Source organism: Cucurbita pepo, chromosome LG04 (assembly GCF_002806865.2).
Source record: "Cucurbita pepo subsp. pepo cultivar mu-cu-16 chromosome LG04, ASM280686v2, whole genome shotgun sequence".
Classification (NCBI taxonomy): domain Eukaryota; kingdom Viridiplantae; phylum Streptophyta; class Magnoliopsida; order Cucurbitales; family Cucurbitaceae; genus Cucurbita; species Cucurbita pepo.
Genome location: NC_036641.1, coordinates 1,143,972 through 1,162,215, shown reverse-complemented (window position 1 = coordinate 1,162,215; position 18,244 = coordinate 1,143,972). Strand labels below are relative to the sequence as shown.

Below are 18,244 nucleotides of genomic sequence, written 5' to 3'. Positions count from 1 at the left end.
TTCAACGACTTTTCAATCACTCAAATCAGAGCTAAAACAAAGAAATTACAGTCGAGACAACATACCCGACGTGATGACGTGACAGCTAAATCAAAATGTTGGACAACTAATTTTAGAAGAGTAACCAAGAGTAGAGTTTTTCTTATTATTATATTTCTAAATAAAATTGTTTATACAAAATATAAATTTGAATCTAACCGTTGCACACATCGATTTTTATTGTTACTATATTACATTATTATATTATTATATTTTTAAAAAAAATCTACTCTCCAATTTTCTAAAGCTTCCATCGCTGTCTGAGCTTCAATCTTATTTTTATTCATCTTATTCTTGAGAGAGATTTTATTTTGTATTATGAAGAAATAGTTGTGAGTGCTCCAAATTCCGAGCTACTCTTTTATAGGGTTGTGGTGTGTTCCTACCAGATTCAAATACTTATATCAGTTTGATCCTACCCCATTGAAAGGATTGAGTTTGCTATTGAACTCGTAAAAAGAGCGGTGTAGTGGTTAGGCTCTGATCCGTGGAAAGAGTCTAGAAAGTTATTTTTTCAAATTTCCAAAAGGCGCTTGGGTAGTGGAGTAGGTCAAGTTTGACCGAACTAATGTAAAACTATAATGTTTTCTAACTATTTTCTATTTAATTTCAGTTGTGATTTATGGTATGATTTTTGACTTGAACTATTTTGTTCGAGTAATTATCATCTTCTACTTATTTGTAAAATGTTTCATAATCACGCTTAAATATTTTTATCCTTGAAACCTTATTCATCCCTCTCTAGGGTTGTCATACCGATCAAACACAAGATAGGTTCTATTAGGGTCTTAGAGTTAGCCAATTTAGTAACGTGCTTGGCAGCTTGACACATTGGTTACACTTGCATTATTGAAATGCAACGTATGATTTTCTATGCCTTTACGATCATTCACCTCTATATCGAACTCTTGTAGCAAATACTTAATCATCTAATTAGTCGAGATTTGGCATCCTTGATAATCAAATACTTAAGCATCGTGTGATTAGTAAATACTTTGACTTTAGTGTCAATTAATTATAAAAATGGACTTGCATTCCTTCTCCAATAACTCAAAACACTGAACAAATGGCAAGTTAGGAAGCTTTGCTACACCATGTGTTCCTAAATTCGATGGAGACTACGAGCATTGAAATTTGGTCATGGAAAATCTCTTGCGTTCCAAGGAATATTTGAGTGCTATTCAATCTGGTTTCGAGGAACCAAAAGGAAACGAAGCACTAAGCGCAGCCCAGCAAAAGGCAATCGATGAAACAAGGCTTAAAGATCTCAAAATAAAGGATTATCTCTTTCAATCCATTGATAAGAGTATTCTGAAAACCATCATTCAAAAGGATAATACCAAGCAATTGTGGAATTCATGAAACTCAAGTATCAAGGAAATGCTAGAGTGAAGCGAGCCCAACTACAACAACTTCGCAAAACATTCGAAACTTTAGAGATGAAAGCAGGAGAAGGTGTTTCTGAGTATTTTAAAAGAGTTATGTCTACTGCTAACGACATGAGGAATTGCGGAGAGGATATGCCGGATGTCAAAATTGTTGAGAAAATACTTCGAAGTCTCACCGATAAATTCAACTTCGTAGTATGTTCAATTGAAGAATCCAAGGACATTGACCAATTGACAGTCGATGAATTACAGACATCTTTGCTTGTACATGAACAAAAGGTGATTGATAAGAGGAGTGAAGAGCAAGTTCTGGAGGTGGAGAATGTACCAAGGTATGGACAAGGAAAAGGCAGAGGGACATTTCAGAGAGGAAGAGGTTACTCTAGAGGACGGGGAAGAGGTAGATCTTTTGTGAACCGGTCGGTCATCAATTGCTTTCGATGTGGAAAGCAAAGACATTACCAATTTAAATGTCCGGACTTAGAAAAAGAAGCTGTCAATTATACTGAATTTTACGAGGAGGAAGAACTGCTATTGATGGCGTACACAAAGAAAAGTAAAGTTGAAAGAGAAGGCATTTGGTTTCTTGATTCCGGGCGCTCAAATCATATGACAGGGGACAAAACATGGTTCGTTGAGCTTGACGAAATGAAACACACTGTCAGGTTGGGAAATAGCTCAAAATTGGCAGTTGAAGGAAGAGGTAGTGTCAGATTCAAAGTTGAAGGTATCACACAAACCGTGACAAATGTCTACTATGTCCTCAATCTCACCAACAATTTGCTAAGCATAGGGCAACTACAGGAGAAGCACTTGGTGATCTTAATTAAAGAAGAAACCTGCAGAATCTATCATCAACAAAGGGGCCTGATAATGAACACACAAATGACGGCGAATCACATGTTCTCAGTTCGTGCAAAGATGAAGCCATTGGTTGACAAATGTTTGAAAATGGAAGATGAAGACTTGGAGGCTCTGTGGCACCAGAGGTATGGGCATTTGAATAGTCTATTCAAATCATGTAACAAAAACAAATGGTGGAAGAATTACCCAAATTAAAGGATGCTGTCAAAATTTGCAAAATTGAGAGAATCAAACAAACCGGAATTGATTCATGAAGATCTTTGTGGACCCATCACTCCAACCTCTCACAGTGGTCAAAGGTACTTGCTGGTACTTGTAGATGATTTTTCTCGCAAGACATGGATTTATTTTCTTGCAGATAAATTAGAAGCTTTTGAAACATTCAAAAACTTCAAAAATCTTGTTGAAAATGAAGCAAAAACAGCCATACATGGACTCAAAACTGACTGGAGAGGAGAATTTATGTCAAATGAATTCAACAAGTTCTGCAAAGATAACGAGATCAAGCGACAACTAACAGCTGCTTACACCCCCCAGCAAAATAGAGTTACAGAAAGAAGGAATCGGACCATCATGAACATGGTACGGTGTCTTTTATCTGAGAAAGAGATGTCAAAGAAGTTGTGGCTGGATGCAGCTAGATAGACAGTTCATGTTTTGAATTGCAATTACACAAAGCCAATCAAGGACATGGTTCCTGAGGAGAAGTGGTCGGGCATAAAACCAAATGTGGAATACTTCAGAGTATTTGGTTCAATTGCACATGTCCATATTCCCGAACAGAAGAGAACCAAACTTGATGATCAATGTCTCAAATGCGTCTTACTTGGAGTTAGTGATGAATCTAAGGCCTATCGCCGGTATGATCCAGCAACAAAGAAGATAATTGTGAGCAGGGATGTCATATTTGAAGAATGTGCAAAATGGGATTGAAATTCAAGTACAAAAAATGCAGAGCAGGATGTGTTGGCTTGGGGAGATGATGATAATATTACTTCAGAAGAATCGGAAGGAGGAGAGACTGATGGAGAAGGAGATTCAAATAAAGAAGCAAACAACAGGTTAGAAGAAATCCAAGAAATGGATGAATCTTCCCTAGAGTTGCCACAACAAACAAGACAAAGGAGAGAGCCAGTTTGGATGCGCGATTATGAAACAGGTCAACACCTATTTAAAGAAGAAGAAGAAGTCGAGGAAGGGTTTGCTTTTCACATCTCCAATGATGATCCTATGAACTTTGAAGAAGCAGTAAAGGAAAAGAAGTGGCAAGAGGCTATGAAGCTTGAAACTCAAGCTATTGAAAGAAATCCGACATGGGAGATTGTGACATTGCCACATCAAGCAAAGAAAATCAGTGTCAAGTGGATCTTTAAGACGAAACTGAATGAAGAAGGCAAAGTAGACAAATGTAAAGCAAGACTCATCGTTAAGGGATACTCACAAAAGGCTGGAGTAGATTACAATGAAGTTTATGCACCAGTAGCTCGATGGGATATAATCAAAATTCTGGTGGCAGTAGCAGCTCAACATGGATGGTGCATCTATCAACTTGACGTCAAAAGTGCTTTTCTATACGGTGAATTAAATGAGGAGGTATATGTTGATCCACCTAAAGGTTTTGTCAAAAAGGGAGAAGAGAACAAGGTTTATCGATTGAGGAAAGCTCTCTACGGCTTGAAACAAGCACCAAGGGCCTGGTTCAGCAAAATCGAGAGCTATTTTAAGAATGAAGGATTTGAGAAAAGTAATTATGATCACACCTAGTTCTCGAAGAAAATTGGAAGAAAATTATTGTTGGTTTTCCTATACGTTGATGATTTGATTTACAAGGAGATGATGAGAATATGTGCAAATGTTTCAAGTTATCAATGCAACAGGAGTTTGAGATGACAGACTTAGGGAAAATGAAGTTCTGAGTTGAAGTTTATAGTCCCTGGCACCTTCTTGTCAAAGTCAGGCAGCAAAAGTGTCGATGCAACATTGTACAAAAAACTAGTAGGATGCTTAATGTACCTTACGGTAACTCGTCCCGACTTAATGTTTATGGTTTGCTTGATTTCTCGTTATATGGCTGATCCCAAAGAAGAACATATGATGATTGCTAAAAGGCTACTGGGATATTTAAAAGACACATTAGATGTTGGAGTTTATTACAAATGGAGTAAAGATGTATATCTTTTGGGATACACACAGTGATTATGCACGAGATATTGACGACAGGAAGAGCACTTCAGGCTATGTTGTCTTTCAAAATGGAGCAGCAATATGTTGGAGTTCAAAGAAGCAAGGAATTGTCACACTATCATCTACATAAGCTGAATATGTAGCTGCCACTGCGAGTGCATGTCATGGTGCTTGGCTTAAGGGAATTCTAAAGGAGCTAGGTGTTCTAAGCAGCAAGTGCATCGATATCATGTGTGACAGTAGTTCACCAATCAAATTGTCTAAGAACCGAATTATGCATCGAAGCACAAAACATATTGATGTCAGGTATCATTACTTGCGTAATTTTCAACTAATGGGACTGTGAGGTTAGTATTTTGCGGAACTGAAGATCAAGTGGCAGACATAATGACTAAACCAATTAAGCTAGACCAATTTGTGAAATTCAGAGGCATGCTTGGAGTTCAACAACTTGAGTAAACTGATGTTGTTTCAGCATACTTCAGTTTACGGGGAGGAATTTGTTGGAGTTTCTAACTTGGTCTGCAACGTTATAGCTAATTAATAGGCAGTAGTTTTCCATTTGTTGGAGTTTCGGACTGTTTTTAAATAGCTAATTTGCAGAAGTTGATTTGTTTTTTTATTGTGTTTGTTTGTTATTCTGTTGTGTAAGGCTCTATAGAAGTCGTAGTTATCCTTCAATAAACATAATTAGTTCATTAGTTCCTTAGGTACAATTCAAGAGTTTGCGCCTATAAAAACGAGCATGCCCTAAGAATTTTTAGACGGTTAGGATCGCACAACTCACACGAAAATGCTAGCTTCAAGTATGTAGAGTAACATGGTCTTCAGCTTTCCACTCCTTGAGGGTGACAAACACATCTTGACTTTGTGTTTCAGAAAATAAACCCATACTTTCCTACTGAAATCATGAAGATGATATAGAGCTTAGATCCACCAAGTGATAGAACTGGAGATGATCCCCAAACGTTTGTATGGATCATTTTCAACCGTACTTTCTTTGGTTCTCTAATAATCTTTATGAAGCGAACTCGTTTCTGGTTGCTCATAATGCAGCTCTCATAAAAATCCATATCAACAGATTTCAGACTTTCTAAAACTTCTTTCGTAACCAACATCTTCATTCACCGTTCATATGTCCAAATCTATTGTGTCATAGACTTGAGCTGGAAGAACTCTTAGCAATAGCAACCATGTTTATACACCTTACAGTGGTGTATAAGGTTTCAGATTTTGTGTCACGTTCTATATTGTCCAATTGACAAATGGAGATCATATTCTTCTTTTAGCTGGGGACATATCTAACATAAGTGTTAGATAATACATCTAACACTTACGCCTCACTAAGTTATTCAAGACTGATTTTTCTTTTTAATATGAATATATCATTTTAGTCTCGATCATTTAAATATTTTAATTTTTTTTCTAAGAAGCATGTGAGCAACATCATCTTGGAGAACTAGGTGCTACAAGGAAATGCTCAAGAATGGCACTGTGACCTACANAATGCTAGCTTCAAGTATGTAGAGTAACATGGTCTTCAGCTTTCCACTCCTTGAAGGTGACAAACACATCTTGACTTTGTGTTTCAGAAAATAAACCCATAACTTTCCTACTGAAATCATGAAGATGATATAGAGCTTAGATCCACCAAGTGATAGAACTGGAGATGATCCCCAAACGTTTGTATGGATCATTTTCAACCGTACTTTCTTTGGTTCTCTAATAATCTTTATGAAGCGAACTCGTTTCTGGTTGCTCATAATGCAGCTCTCATAAAAATCCATATCAACAGATTTCAGACTTTCTAAAACTTCTTTCGTAACCAACATCTTCATTCACCGTTCATATGTCCAAATCTATTGTGTCATAGACTTGAGCTGGAAGAACTCTTAGCAATAGCAACCATGTTTATACACCTTACAGTGGTGTATAAGGTTTCAGATTTTGTGTCACGTTCTATATTGTCCAATTGACAAATGGAGATCATATTCTTCTTTTAGCTGGGGACATATCTAACATAAGTGTTAGATAATACATCTAACACTTACGCCTCACTAAGTTATTCAAGACTGATTTTTCTTTTTAATATGAATATATCATTTTAGTCTCGATCATTTAAATATTTTAATTTTTTTTCTAAGAAGCATGTGAGCAACATCATCTTGGAGAACTAGGTGCTACAAGGAAATGCTCAAGAATGGCACTGTGACCTACATGGGTCTCGACCTCATGTATTTATAGATGTGTATAATGAGAATTACATTGTAACAAACTATGAAATCATAGATTTGGTAACAAGAAATCATAGATTTGGTAACGGGATTCTCTCTAATTCATGTTAACATAATCATAGATTTGGTAAAAAAAAAAAAAAAATCATAGAACAAAAGTAAAATGAAGCAAAAAGTTGGAATTCTCAAGTTAAATGCATCATGGGAGCATGAAATCTGGGTCATCCAATAACAGTATAATCAGCAACAATGGAGTTTTCAAAAGCAAACACTGCCATCATCATCTACCACTGAATCCAGGAACCTCCAAGTAAGTACTGAAATGGAGGAGAAGCGCCGAGACGCCGGAAACTTACCGGCGAACACCACGGATTCGCCTTCATCGGAGCCGCCTTCGTCTCGCCGTCGAGCTGGAGCTCAGAAGCGAAAGGTCAGCGCTCTCGGTGGCTCTAACTCCTCATCCGCTCCCTCGAAACGCGTTACTCGGGACAAATTTGCTCTTTCGCATCCTCCAAATCACAACGGTCCTTTCACTAGAGCTCGACTTGGCCCTAACAATGGCGCTGGAACAGCATCGGGTAATGCGGCTGGAGGTCTCTCCGCCGCGGGATCAGTTAAGGTGGAGGGATCTTTTCTTCATTCCGAAGCTCAGCGTGGAGACACACTGGTTGCCGCGGCGGAGGAATTGAACAAGGCGAGTAGATTGGCGAATTTGGAAGCGTCTTTCGTAGCTGATTTCGAATCTATTAAATCTCGGGGTACGAATGCTCACGTCGTCCCGAATCATTGCGGTGAGTTTGGTTTACACATGCAAAATCCTGGTTTATGCCAATTATTTTAGAGGCTTATTGAGATGACTTTCCTGTTGAGAAAATGGAGTAATAGGAGGAAATTTTGAGGGGCTTGATGAAGGAGAGCTCCCCAATTTTCTTTCTTGTGATTAGGAATGCAGTATCTCAGTAATGCATATCTAACTCTACATTAGGCTTCGTGTATCTGTTTCAATCAAGTTCAGTGCACATTTGTATACTTTAAATTGTTCTAAACATTTTATTACCAAATCGAGGGTAGTTTAAAGAAAGCTACGTATAAGAAAGTGGTGGAAGAAATAATAGTGTTACATCTTGAGCTCCTTCTGCCTTTCTGAAACTGTGATTGAATGCAAGAACATGAGAAAAATTAAAGCTCTCTGAAAGTTCTTATTATCCGAATCAATTGTGAGGAAGGATGGCTTAAACAACTGGAAATTAGGCCCCTTTCTTAACTTTCTAGCTCATTTGTGTTGGCTTTGTTCCAGTTCTCATTTCGTAGAAAAAAAGTCTGTCAAAAAGAGGAGAAAAATTCAGCTTATTAAATTTTTTAATCTGTGATTTTATTTTGAAACTCAAAGGCGTATTGGGTTTAGGCCTCCCATGCATTTGTGCATGAACCTCTAGATGTAAGGTTTCAACCTTGTAAATTTATTGGTCGCGAATTAGTCATTTTTGCATCGGTGGTAGCGTAAAAATAGAGCTGCACTGCAGTACAACTCTTCTTTAATGGTCCATTAGTTTTCATTAATTTATTTGTGCGGAGGACGAGAGTTCGAAAGTTTCAGATTGAGCATATAATTACCCTGGAGATAATCTTATGATATGTGAAATTATTTGAATGATGCCTGTTATCTTGGATTGGACAAGTACATAGACAGATCTTCTTCATGGGCATGGAGAGGGATTCTCAACCAGTATTTTCTGTTTCCTTTTTTTTTTTTCTTTTGCCCTTCTATTTCTTGCTCATGGTTTATTTCTTAAAGATTCTTAATTATCTAAAATATGTATTGAGATTGATTTGACTCAGAATAACCAGCCATGCAATAAGCTTAATTCTTCTTCTTGACAAAAAATTCCTTTCTATCTTTCTAGTCCTTAGAACAAGCTTAATCCAAGGCTTTCTTTCATTAGTAAAGAGATATCCACTAGTTCATTGATTATTGATTTGGTCTTTGTTTTCAGGTTGGTTTTCATGGACAAAAGTCCACCCGATTGAGGAACGCTCGATGCCTTCTTTTTTCGGTGGAAAGTCTGGCACTCGAAATCCTGATATTTATATTGAGATACGTAATTGGATTATGAAAAAATTCCATGCAAATCCTAGTACGCAGATTGAATCAAAAGATGTATCAGAGATGGAAATCGGAGAACTAGATGCTAGACAGGAGGTGATGGAGTTTCTAGACCATTGGGGTTTGATTAATTTTCACCCTTTCCTATCCGCAGATTCAACTTCAACAAGTGATGTTGATGATGAAAATCAAAAGGACTCTTCGGTTGAGAAGTTGTTTCACTTTGAAACATTAGAATCCTCTCCATCTGTTGTTCCAAAGACTAATGTTACCACCGCTCCACCAAGATTGCTTCGAGAATCTGCAATTTCTGAAGAGATGGTGAGGCCTGAGGGTCCATCTGTTGAGTACCACTGTAACTCGTGCTCTGGTGATTGCTCTCGGAAACGGTACCACTGCCAGAAGCAGGTTGGTTTTCAATTCAAAACTCCTTCCTTAAACAGTTTATTGTTGGAATATCAAATTCGTATTTCAGGAATCACATGGATGCATAATCATGACATCTAATTTCATGAGTTGTCTCACGAGTCAAATGTTATGTATCATTTACATATCAACTAATAGTATTCATCTTTGACAGGCAGATTTTGATTTATGTTCGGAGTGCTTTAACAATGGGAAATTTGATTCTGATATGTCTTCATCAGATTTTATTCTCATGGAGTCTGCTGAGGTTCCTGGTGCTAGTGGAGGTAAGTGGACAGATCAGGAAACTCTCCTCCTCCTTGAGGCTTTAGAGCTTTATAAGGAAAACTGGAATGAGATTGCGGAACATGTGGCCACCAAAACAAAAGCCCAATGTATATTGCACTTCATTCAAATGCCAATTGAAGATAGCTTTCTTGAATCTGAGAACAACGATGAAGTCAGTGCTAAAGAAACTGTTGTTCCGCCGTCAATTGAAAATGATTCGTCAGTTCCCATGGATATCACTGAATCGATGGATAATAAAACTACTGGAAAAGAGGCCTCGAATGTAGAAAATGCCACCAAGGAAGATACAGTTGAGGTAAAAGTTGGGCAGGATAATTCAAAATCAAAGGATGTTGAAGTAAAAGCTGCTTTAGACAACTCGAAATCAGAAGATGGTGGTCAGAAGGCTTCTGAAGACATTGCCTTGAATGCTTTGAGGGAGGCATTTGAAGCCATTGGTTATGTATTAACATCTGATCAGCACCCACTTTCATTTTCTGATGTAGGGAACCCTGTCATGGCACTGGTAAGTTGAAATTTAGAGTTATAAGTACTAATGAAATAGGTAGTCTTCCTCATTTTATTTGATCGATCTTGATAATTTTTAATTCATTGGTATATCTCAAATCAATTATAGTATATTTGTTCATTTGTCGGATCAATATATGGTGTTTCCATTGTTTCTCTGAACCAGTTTAGGATTAAGTCTCATTAAAAAGCATCTAAAAGTATAACCACTTTTTATAATTGTGCAGTGAACCAAAAACTTAAGTCATCACTTAAGTAGGTTCCTTGTGTCTGTTGAACTTGGTTTCTGGCATTCTTTCAATTTTCTAAGTCCCAAAAATGGAAGATGATTGTTTACGTGATGAATCTTTTGGATGACATGGCAGGCATTTTAATTCTTGTTAGCCTATAAGATGCACCAGGTCTGCACTGCAAAGGAGCAGTTTGACGTTCACTTTGTATGAACTTACTACTTTGCTTGGAGGTGCACGACAACTTTGTTGATTCTAGATTCTTGCTATCTTTTTCCTTTTCTTCTTTTATATTCAATTCAAATAATTTTCTATCCTAGCTAGAAAATGTCGGTTTATCTTGAACCTGCTTTACCCTTCTAGAAGTTTTCTGTGAGATATGTGTTTACATAACCAAGTTTTGGCAGTTATCTTTATTACAAGTTCTCATTCATTGACTTCTGTTGTTGCCCAGAATTACCTTCAGTTAGGTACTATCATGGTTATCATATTTATAGATGGAGCAGAAATGCTTAAGTCTATACTCTTCGTTCTTATCTGGAATTAGCAGTCCCTATAATCATAAATTTTATTCCTGGTTGTTTGAATTATTAAATACTTCCTTTTCAGGCTGCATTCCTTGCACGCTTAGTTGGACCTGATGTTGCCAGTGCATCAGCTCATTTTTCTTTGAAAAGCATGTCTCAGAAATCTCCCAGTTTAGATCTGGCTACAAGACACTGCTTTATTTTAGAAGATCCACTAGATGACAAGGCACAAGCTAATCCAGAGAGGTACTTGACGTTGAGACTTGACATGTTTGTTTCAGTTTAGTTCTATTCTTTGATCACAACTGATACTTTTGCAGGGTTGTCAATGTGGAAGCTCAGCAAAATGTCAATGAACAGTGTGAAAAACAGAGGAAAGACACTTCTACTTCAGTTTTAGATGATAGAGCCTTATCAACTACTAACAGTAGTTACAAAAATGGAGAATCTGTGACAGAGGAAACTACAATGGAGAATAGAAATTCTGCAGATGCTACTAAAGAACACGATCCAATGGTTAATCATGGTTCAGATGGAACAAATAAATTGAAAGAACTGACAGAACCAGAAGTGCCCAAGGATGATAGAACAGGCGTTGTTAAGGAAACTGAAAATATGGAATCAAAATTGACAACAAATACAGTTGAAAAATTGGGAGAAGAAACTTCTGTTGAAAAGCCATCACAATCTACGTTGTTATCAAAGGATATACATATGTCAGATCTACAGTATGCTGAAAAAACTGAGATTCAGAAACCTGTTCCATCTCCTTCTGTCAATACTTCAAAAATAGATGATGTGCCAAATCCTTTACCTTCCGTGAATGAACTTCAGCCATTGGTTGCTGCCAATTCAGTGAAAGTAGCCTCAAGTGATGCAGCTATGGTGTCTGATCCTCGAGATAAGAATGAACCTGCACAAACTGAAACATCTAAATCTGTGGTTGACCAGGGAGCAAGCAAGGTCTCTGATTCTTTGCCCACAGAAGAGAATGCAACTCCACAGCCAGTTAAACCAAATCCAGTTATTGATAAAGGAACAGGTGCGTGTTTCTTTTGTAGTTTTCCTCTTGTTTTAATTTTGTAGTCTATGGACCTCCCACCAGGCAGGTTACATTTTTGAGTTTTTTAAGAAACTGTTCAAGGCTTTCCAAAGCTTGCACGTTCCAAGGGGATGGGGAAATACAAGTTATTTCCTTTATCATGCACTGTGATGTATGTTGATGAGAAAAAGGATCATCAAGAACCGCAAAAGGAGTTTAGGACTTCTGTTAAGTTTGCTAGGAACTCTGAACTTGGGATGTCCAATGTCTTAACGCCAATTTATTTGGTCGAATCTTAGAGAAAATCTTGCTCATTAAAGGTAGGATAAATTTCTATCTACCTGCCAATAGGAAGATTATTTCCTTGAAATTAGACAAGAGGCTTGGATGGAAGAGTTGGCAAGAGTTCAAAATGGGCTTTGACTATAAACTCTTACCCTTTTATACTACTCACAAGATGAGTTGGCAAGAGTTCTCTGGTTTGCTTGGACATTCCTTAATGAAAAAACCTGAAGTGGTCTTGAACTCTGGAACTGAATAAACAAGTCTATGGGCAACACAGAAGAGAAAAGTTTGTTGGAAAAAAAAAATTATAAGTGAAGGTCCGAGGTGTTGAGAGAAGAGGGGCTTGGATTGAAAGAATAGTTTGAGAGGTTGCATACCAGAGAAGAATTGCCCAGATAAAAGGTTAAACCTTAATGGTTCCACAAAAAATCTCCTGTACAAGGTAATGAGGAAAGGTTTTTACCCGAGGAAAATCGAAGTTTTTATTTTTATGGGAGCTAAGACATGGAGGTATTAACCCAACTGCTAGACTTAAAAAAGGTTGCCATAAATATCTTGCAATATCACCTAATTGTGTTATGTGCATGAAGGCTACAGAATGGCACTGCCTTTTATTTGCCTATTGCACCTTTGCAAGAAATTTCTGGGAGTTTGTGCTTGCTGCTTTTGATTGGTTCATGGTGACGGGAAACATCCAAGATCTCTTAGCCATCTTTCTCTTGGAACACCCTTTTTGAATCATTAGAGAATAAGCTGTTGTTTTTCGATAATCGGCGAAGGAAATCCTTTCTTTTTGGTGAGAGGAAATCGTCGACAGGAGGTTGTTGAAAGAAAAATAAAATGCGTAAAATAACAAAGAGAGAGAATGGCTGAAATTTTGACTGCGCTTAAAATCAGGTTATTCAATCTTCCAGATTTCCTATTTAAATATAACCTATCCTAAAAATGGCTGGAGAGTGGCCAACTAAATTTGTGTCACTCTCTACGAAATTGCCGTCTAAAACTTTGGTGATCCATTGGATGTTTATCAAATGGTCAAACGGAGGTATTTTGAAATCGTGTGAATCTAAATAAGGAAAAACTCAAAAACTCAGGTTTTATCTAACATAAGCTTGGTTAGCTATCAAATAGTTTCTTTTGGAATCATTGGGAAAAAAGGAATAGCTGAATTTTTATTCTCATTGTAGTTTTAGTCGCTAATTGGAGGGTTTTTTTGCAACTACCTTAGTCGCTATAGTGGCTGGGTTAATCCTTTCTTCTGTACACTTCATTCATCAATAAAATCATATATTTCCTCCAAGGAACACGGTTTAAAATCATATAGGAAATTAACTCTTATCTTTCCATAATAGTTCAGTGGAAGGAAGTGTGAGAAATGGATATAAATTGATCAGAAACGATGGAATTTGTGTTGAATCTCTATTAGAAATTATACAGAAGTAGTTAACCACTATCATCAACTTTTCTCGTCTAGTTCTTCCATCATCTCCTTTGAATTGGAGGGATTAGATTGGCTCCATGTTCTTTAACGTGCCACTTAATTCAGGAAGTCAGACAATTTGTTACTTTTGTGGTGACACATGGCCCTTGATCCTGGTGTTTTTTTAATGATTTTTTTTTTTTTTCCTTTCAAAAGGTGTTAGATTCTCGCCGAAGTTGACTTATTAGATGTTCTAATGAGTTTCATAGAAATGGCTTTGTAGATTTACCTTCCAATTCTACAAATATTTCTTTTTATTTTACAAAATTCTTGTACTATGATATTATAAGAGTTCAGGCACATTAGTACAAACGCCAATCTTTATAAGTGCAACATTAAGGTACTTATACATTGGAAAAAAGTGTTTAGTACTACTATTTCAAGAAATCTATCCACTTTTATGCATGAGAGACAAATCCTTGATCTAGTGTTTAAAACGATTGGCAGTATTTTTCTTCTTGGCGGAAAGTGTAATTTTCTTGGGTGAATCATACTGTTTTCGACAAAACCAATCATAGTGAAGATTCACTTTATTTCTTATCCTTCAAAGTACCCTATACCAATTTAGAGAAATTGTAACAAACTTTGTATGTGGGGCCGGGGGGAGGAGAGGTAGGTTTAGGGGTTGGGCGTTCAGAGCTGAAGAACATTGCTCTCATTGCTAAGTGGTTATGGCATTCTTCCTTAAAGCTTGATGTGATGTCTTCTAGCTTAAAGATTCTCATGACTCTTTGGCATCTCTTGAACCTTTGAATGATGAAGGCTTCAGTATCTTTTCTTTCGATCGAGCATTTTCTTTAGTAGAAGTACCTGCCAAGGCCTTTTTCTAATTAAAGATAATTTATTACTTGTCATCTTGAGTCCAGTTTTCATCATATTTAAGTTGATCGTCATGCTTGATGTAAGACTCCCCATCTTGGCGATGAAGGTGCCTAGTGTTAGGAATCATAAATCTCCACAATGGTATGATATTATCCACTGTGAACATAAACTCTCGTGACTTTATTTTTAGTTTCCTTCCCAAAAAGGCCTCATACCTATGGAGATGTATTACTTACCTATAAACTTATGATCATCCTCTAAATTAGCCAATCTGGAACTCCCTCTCAACAATCCTCCCCTCGAACAAAGTACACCATAGAGCCTCCCTTGAGTTCTATGTAGCCTTCGAACAACCTCCCCTTAATCGAGGCTCAACTCCTTTCTCTGGAGTCTTCGAACACAGTACACCCTTTGTTCGACACATAAATCACTTTTGACTACACTTGCGAGGCTAACAATTTCTTTGTTTGACACTTGAAGATTCTATTGACATGGCTAAATTAAGGGAATGACTTTGATACCATGTTAGGAATCACAGATCTCCACAATGGTATGATATTGTCCACTTTGAGCATAAGCTCTCATGGTTTTACTTTTAGTTTCCCTTAAAGGCCTCATACTGATGGAGATGTATTCCTTATTTATAAACCTATGATTATCCTCTAAATTAGCCAATGTGGGACTCCCTCCCAACAATCCTCAACACTTAGGTGCCCCTATGTTTGATTCATGAAGTCCTCCACGATATCTTTAAGTGTTTGAAGTTTATCTTCATGTAACCTTGTAGTCTCAGCTAAAGGAGTAGGATCCTCCTTTAGATGAGTGACTCAGTCTCTTAAGGTCTCTTGACATTGCAATGATCTTCACAAAAATGTGATTAAGCAGTCCATGTCTCAGTGGTGGTTGAGAAATATGGCAGGAAAGTGGGAATTTCCTTCTTTTTTTTTCCCCCTCAGAACAGAAATTAGTAAAAAGTAACAATATTTGCTACATCTCCAAATTGAAACAATAGAAAGAAAAAAAATGTAGAAGCCACCCTGAATTCAAGTCTCACAAACCACCTGAATTCAAAACAATGCCCTCCTCAAACCCCCCAGTTAAGTTTGGAAGGCTGTTATGTGGCTGCTATTGAAGGAAAGAAATGGTATGATCATCTTATATAAGTACAATTCCTTTGATTATTTTTGGGACCTTATAAAGTTCATGATCTCCAATTTGGAGTAGCCAGCACAAGTTTTTTTACTCCACCCCAAGTTGTTAGGTTTTTTGTGGATGAGTTAAAATGGCAGCCTATGCGTAGTAGAAATAGGGGATCATTTGGAAAGGCTCTTTACTGTTGTTTTGTTTATACTTGATGACCTTGTCTGAAGAGTGTTGGGAGAGTATTAAATTGGATGTGTTAAAGGTTAGGAGACTTGTTTGAAAGAGTTGTAGAGAATGATTTGAAGGTGATGAGTCCTGTAACATATGCTTTAAGATCACAGAATTACCTTTGGTTCTTTGTGAACAAGATGGTATAATTTCTTGTGGTTTTCTCATCCTTTGTTTCTTTCTAGTATAACATATTATGATGAAAACTGTGTTTGATCTGCTGTGGGCACCATTTGTGTGTGTCTATATATAGATATATATATATATATGCACGCCAAAGGGCAGGGGAAAGGGAGATTCTCCCCCGAAAAGAATTAGTTGTTACTATGACACGACCAAGAAGCTAGAAAATGAACGTGGTACAAAAAGTATTGGGGTTAGTGATATCTTCTAAGAGGTCGTTTGGTTTACTATGACACGACCAAGAAGCTCGAAAATGAACATGGTACAAAGTGTATTGGGGTTTAGTGATATCTTCTAAGAAGTCGTTTGGTTTAAGACTTCATAGATGTTTGGAATTAGCGGGTATCTGTCATTGATATGCTTGGAAATAAGATTGCTAGGTATAAAAGATTATTGTGTTTAATTGTGCATGATAACGTTATTTGTTATTTGGAATTTACAAGAACATATTATGTTTATGTTTATTTATGGAACTAATGGAGATAACCTTATATATAATTTAATTGATTAATTAATAAAACAATAAAAAAAAATTCAAAATATCACTAAAAACTAATATTTTTTAAAATCCAAAATTAATTTATTAAAAATAATAAATCCTTTTAATTGGATAATTGAATATGATTTTAGCAGATAAGTTCATTAATTGATATATTTTTATCGACAAAATTAATTGAATAAATATATGATTATTATTAATTTTAATTTTAATTGATTAATTATGATACATTCATAATGAATGAACTGATCAAAATTAGTCAAAGAAATAGTTAATTGATTATAAATAATCGATTAATTAGTTATAATTTTAAAATAATTAAGTAAATTAATTTTGGTAAACCAAAATCAATTAATTAATTAATTATATTCAAAATAAAATTACAAATGAAAAATAAAAAGCAAATTAAGAAAGGGAGTAAAAAAGAAAACTCAGGGTCGGTCTAGTAATTAGTGGGCAGCTGTTCGGTCGCCTATGATACTAGGACCAATAGGTCAAAAATGGGTTTGTGCCGCAGGTGTTGAACAATCTACTCTACACAAGTGTGGGCTTATAGGGCTAGGGCTCATAAACCCTTTCTTTCATTCATCAATAGGATCCTAGTCGGTCACTTTTCCGGGCCGGGATCGATACTTTTGCAAGGATATTAAATAACACGAGCAGACCATGAATCTTCTTTCATTTGCCACTTTCATTTTTTAGGATCGGCTAGAAGTTCTCTGAGGTTTCAAAATGTGTAGTTCTTTTAGATTTATATACTGACTGCCTGTGTTATTTATCGTACCTGTTTATTTGTTCATAACAGATGATAATCAAAGCAAGAACAATGAAGAAGAAAATTCCAAATGTACAAGTAAGAAAGAGGAAAAAATCGATAAGCTGAAGCGTGCTGCAGTTACGACGCTTGCAGCAGCAGCTGTGAAGGCAAAAGTTCTGGCTAATCAGGAAGAGGATCAAATTCGTCAACTTGCCATGATATTAATCGAGAAACAGGTATCTCGATCAAAGTTGGTTTCGATCGATTTTGATTACATTTTGATGAAATTATTACCCCTTCTTTGGGCAGCTGCATAAGTTGGAAAGAAAGTTAGCATACTTCAACGATATGGACAATGTGTCGATGAGAATCAGGGAGCAACTGGACAGGTCAAAGCAAAGGCTTTTCCAGGAACGTGCGCAGATAATTGCTGCTCGACTCGGCGTACCTGCTTCAGCATCACGAGGTGTGGCACCACCAGGAAACAGAATGGCTATGAACTTCCCAATCTCAGTTCCAAGGCCTCCAATGGGCATGGCGCCCCAAAGGCCACCGACTTCTGGACCACGGGTATAGCTAGCTGCTACTAATCCTAACCCGAAATATGCAACCAACCAACACCAGTACCACAATTTCTGTAAGTTCATTTCACCTGCAAATCATCAGGACACACTTTCTTCTGTTGGTTCCAAGTAAATCAAATATTAGCTTACTGATAGAGATTGCAACCATTGTAATACAGCAGAATTCACTTCAGTTTACTGTATAACCCATTTGATGTTTGTGTTGTATTAGTAGATTTTGGAATTTGGGAGGAAAAAGAGTATAATTTAGCTTGCCAGATCTGTTCGCCACAAGCCTATCGCTATGCCCGCTAACTAGCTCGTTATCAATTTTAGATTATTAAAAGTTCAAGCTGCCATAAGAATATGCTCGTGTTCGAGTGAAAAATTCAAATATCTGAACTTTTAGTTGAGAGGTATAGATAAGTTCGTATAACTTTAAATTGCCACT

The 18,244-nt window shown here is 36.8% G+C and overlaps 1 protein-coding gene across 1 annotated transcript; it reads left to right on the top strand.

Moving 5' to 3' along the window:
• Nucleotides 1-6,885: 6,885 nt before the first annotated feature.
• On the top strand, nucleotides 6,886-18,087 carry LOC111792306 (SWI/SNF complex subunit SWI3D-like). Its single transcript, XM_023673683.1, has 7 exons — nucleotides 6,886-7,500; nucleotides 8,704-9,221; nucleotides 9,394-10,032; nucleotides 10,874-11,037; nucleotides 11,112-11,833; nucleotides 17,279-17,466; nucleotides 17,540-18,087. Exons 1-7 carry the CDS (start codon nucleotides 7,032-7,034, stop codon nucleotides 17,804-17,806), a joined length of 2,967 nt encoding a protein of 988 aa, XP_023529451.1. The 5' UTR covers nucleotides 6,886-7,031; the 3' UTR covers nucleotides 17,807-18,087.
• Nucleotides 18,088-18,244: the final 157 nt, after the last annotated feature.

Coding starts and splice junctions, on each gene's coding strand:
- LOC111792306 (XM_023673683.1), top strand. CDS start 7,032: ATGGAGGAGAAGCGCCGAGACGCCGGAAACTTACCGGCGAACACCACG. Junction 7,501..8,703: donor CGTCGTCCCGAATCATTGCG/GTGAGTTTGGTT, acceptor CTTTGTTTTCAG/GTTGGTTTTCATGGACAAAA. Junction 9,222..9,393: donor GGTACCACTGCCAGAAGCAG/GTTGGTTTTCAA, acceptor CATCTTTGACAG/GCAGATTTTGATTTATGTTC.